The sequence below is a fragment of the Sinocyclocheilus rhinocerous genome, unplaced genomic scaffold, assembly GCF_001515625.1.
Source record: "Sinocyclocheilus rhinocerous isolate Xijiao unplaced genomic scaffold, SAMN03320098_v1.1 scaffold1413, whole genome shotgun sequence".
Classification (NCBI taxonomy): domain Eukaryota; kingdom Metazoa; phylum Chordata; class Actinopteri; order Cypriniformes; family Cyprinidae; genus Sinocyclocheilus; species Sinocyclocheilus rhinocerous.
Window position 1 is genome coordinate 1,151,283 of NW_015639297.1, and position 4,116 is coordinate 1,155,398.

The 4,116-nt window shown below is 35.0% G+C and overlaps 1 protein-coding gene across 1 annotated transcript in view; it reads left to right on the top strand.

The window, feature by feature from the left end:
• chd5 (chromodomain helicase DNA binding protein 5) overlaps positions 1-4,116 on the top strand; it is a 43,785-nt gene that overhangs the window by 24,867 nt on the left and 14,802 nt on the right. Inside the window, exons 17-22 of the mRNA XM_016566785.1 lie at positions 290-411; positions 587-760; positions 884-1,025; positions 2,267-2,398; positions 2,987-3,104; positions 3,204-3,328. Coding sequence (XP_016422271.1) covers positions 290-411; positions 587-760; positions 884-1,025; positions 2,267-2,398; positions 2,987-3,104; positions 3,204-3,328 — 813 coding nt within the window. The remainder of the gene's footprint in view (positions 1-289; positions 412-586; positions 761-883; positions 1,026-2,266; positions 2,399-2,986; positions 3,105-3,203; positions 3,329-4,116) is intronic.

Consider the following 4,116-nt stretch of genomic DNA (forward strand, 5'->3'; position numbering starts at 1 on the left):
TATATATATATATATATAATGTTTTCTTTGAGGTACATTGTTCAAAATAATAACATAAGAAATTTAGAAATAAGAATTTTGGGAAATTGAAGGAAATATAAGAAAAATTGAAAAATGTTACATTTTAGTGAAAAAATTATTTCAGGTTTATTATTTTCAGTTAGATTTTGAATCACAGATTTTTTGTTGTCTCAGACTTATGACCCCACTTTATACTTTAATATTATTATTAATATAATAGAAATATCATGGTTACTTAATGGATTATAATCAATAAATCAATGCTCAGTTTTTCAGAATTCTGAATGGCTACAAAATCTACTATAAGCTGCTCCTGACAGGAACCCCTTTGCAGAACAATCTCGAAGAGCTTTTTCACCTGCTCAACTTTCTCACCCCAGAGCGCTTCAAGTAAGATTGCAGACTGCATGATTCACCTGGTGATTCATACTGTAGATCCGCTCGTAGAATAATGATCCCCCGCAGAGCGATTACGGGGCTTAGATTGGAATATGTTTTTCATATGATTTGATGGAAGTGAATTCTATCTCCCCTTATATCCAAATGAAAATGTTGTTGTGCGCAGTAACCTGGAGGGCTTTCTGGAGGAGTTTGCGGACATCTCGAAAGAGGACCAGATTAAGAAACTACACGACCTGCTGGGGCCACACATGCTCAGGAGACTGAAGGCAGATGTGTTTAAAAACATGCCGTCAAAAACTGAGCTTATAGTGCGAGTAGAGCTCAGCCCAATGCAGAAGTCAGTCTTAAATTCTCTGTTCCTAATGCTAAATTATTGAATAAACATCAATTTATTATCACTCAGTATCATATTTCATTGTTTCCCATGCAAGATAATTTCATGTTTTTTTCTCTCTCACAGGAAATACTACAAGTTCATTTTAACACGGAACTTTGAGGCATTGAATTCCAAGGGAGGAGGGAACCAGGTGTCTCTTCTTAACATCATGATGGACTTGAAGAAATGCTGCAATCATCCCTACCTGTTTCCAGTGGCTGCAATGGTGAGGAGGGGAGGGGAGGAGAACATATGGAGGCCCACAGTTTATATCACTGCAGTGGTTTGTTGTTAGCACATGTAATGGCAATACATTTTCTGTTTTATAAGATCTATTTAAAGACTTGTAAGAGAGTGTATTGTTTCTTATGTCTGCAGTGAATTTGATGCATAATACCGGCCTTATCTTACATTCTCATGTTCAAGGACAAAAAAACTTTCTGTGATTTTGAAGTTGTTTACTCTTAGACACATTGCCTGCTGACTATTAATAATGTTTGCTAAAGCAAGCACCACTTTTGCTGTTGCTTATACATGAAGTTAAGGGTTTTTCAAAATTATAGATGTGAATGTTACCCCAAATGAAGTGGCTTAAAGAGATGTGCTTTCCTGCATTAATAGACTTCACTTGGTGGATTATAAAACAATCTCATACTTACACTGGAGGGACCTGAGCCATATCTTGGAACCAGAATATCATAGACACTGAGGTCTTTTGACTTGAACCCAAAACACTCAAGCAACCATATTCTACTGAGCTAAAAGACATAGACCACCTTAACAATTGCATAGCAATGTCATGCTAGCGTTTTGGTGCCGAGCACCCTTCTTGTTTTCTGAGATGTTTTAACGGTTGCTGCAGATGGTGTCTTGTAACAAAACATAAAATTGGAAGTAAACTACCATTCAAAAGTTTGGGATCCTTAACATTTTTCAAAATGAATACTTTTATTATACTGATGAAAAGTGACAGTTACAAAAGATTTATCTTTCTAATAAATTCTGTTCATTTAGATATTCATCAAAGAATCCTGAAAAATGTTTCCACAAAAATATAAAGCATCACAGCTATTTTACACATTGATTAAAAAAAAGAAATGATTAATGAGCACCAGATAAGCATATTAGAATGATTTCTGATGGATCATGTGACACTGAAGACTGGAGTAATGACTGGTGAAAATTCATCACATAAATAATTAATTTAATAAATAAATAATAAATAATTTTATTTAAAAAAATTATTGAAAGAGAAAACTGTAATTTTGAATTTTATTAATATTTCACAATGTGAGTGAGTTACTGTCCTGTATTTTGGATCAAATAAATGCAGCCTTGGTGAGTATCATAAAAATAATTGTAAAACCCCAAACTTTTGAATGGTTTATAATATAGTCTATAAAACAACTTGAATATTTAATTAACATTTGTCAAGTCTTTTGTATGTTTTCATTTGTATGTATGCAGGAAGCTCCAGTCTTACCCAATGGTTCTTATGATGGCAACCTCCTGGTGAAATCCTCAGGAAAACTCACCCTGCTTCAGAAGATGCTCAAAAAACTGAAAGATGAAGGGCACAGGGTTCTCATCTTCTCTCAGGTATAGTGCATGGTACTTATTTCCTCTTTTAGAGCTTAGAATACCCCGTGAATAACAAAAAAAACCTTAAATATGTGGCGGTCTTGCCTTTATTTCAGTGGAAGATTAATTAGATGGTAAACTGTGAATAGAAAATAAGAGCGGAGCTCATTCATCTTTTAAATGGAGTTGACAAATTAAAAGGCGGGGCCTATATTTATCTCCGCTTAATTTTTTAGTCCTTAGACTCTTTTCCCTCCCATTTTAAATTGCCTGTGGAATCTCTGCATCTATTAATTTGATGAATGGCACTGGTAAAGGGAGGGTGTCTCGACGAGACATTTTGCCACCCTTTTATTTCCCAAGTGCTTGAAAATAAACATACATATTAATGTTATGGCATGTTGTATGTCCTTTAAGCTTGATTAAAGAGGAGGGTTGTGTTTCTGTCCCCTCTTTTTGTTGTATTTTGCATAGATGGAATTAAGTATGAGCTGGCAAGCTGAGTTTGCTTAACATTTTGCTTAACGCTGCCATTTGTCCCTTTGTTGGATATCTCTGTTATCCTCCTGTTTGTGTCTTATCCTGCACTGTTGATCCCTCTCTCAGATGACAAAGATGCTAGATCTGCTAGAGGACTTCCTGGAGTTTGAGGGGTATAAATACGAGCGTATTGATGGGGGCATCACAGGGGGGCTGCGACAGGAAGCCATCGATCGCTTTAACGGTGAGGATGCCAGCAGTGAAGCTGCAGTGATGTCTGTGTGTGGGGGGGGATAGTGGATACTAAGGCATTCATACTGACTGTCTGTCACCCTGTGTGCAGCACCCGGGGCTCAGCAGTTCTGTTTTCTGCTGTCTACACGTGCTGGAGGATTGGGTATTAATCTGGCAACTGCAGACACTGTGATCATATATGACTCTGACTGGAACCCACATAATGATATTCAGGTAATGCAAACATCAGTGCTGGGAAAGCTACTTTGAACTGTGACTTATAATTTAAAGTAGTTAATGTACTCTTTTAAAAAGTATTTAGCTGGACTACAAGCTACTAACAAAAAGTAGCTACACTTCCCTAGTAAAAAAAGTAATATATTTAAAATAAATTTATTTCATACAAAGTATAGTTCAAATCTATTAACATATTTACTAACATATCACTTGAGACTTACTGATATAAAAATTATAATTAAACTTTTTTGGAGTACTACTTGTGCACAATGCACATTTCTTAATATTAAGTCTAAAATGTGTTTTAATGTCACTATATTGATGAGGACTGTATGATCTTTGAATAATATCGGTCTTTAAATGCAATATATTTAAAGTGTATTTAAAGTGTAAAGTGTATCAAATATACTCGTCACTACTTCCGCACAATTAAAGTGCATGAAGTACAAAATTAGTTGTTAGTTGTACAAAAAAAGTTTAATATACCAAAAGTGCAATTGCAGGTTATTTTTATTAAGTACATAAATATGTAAATGTTTTTGTAGTATACTTAGCATGAAATAAATGTATTTCAAATCCATTTTAGTAAATTTATTTTTCACTAGGATGAAGCTGGTTAAAGGGGTCATCGGATGCTACATGCACTTTTACAAGTTGTTTGAACTGAAATGTGTGTTGGCAGTGTGTTTACACAACCACCCTATAATGATAAATGCACCCAGTGTTTTTTTTTTTAATCTACTAAAATCTTTACCCCTTTCTCAAATCGAGCCGATCTCAGATGC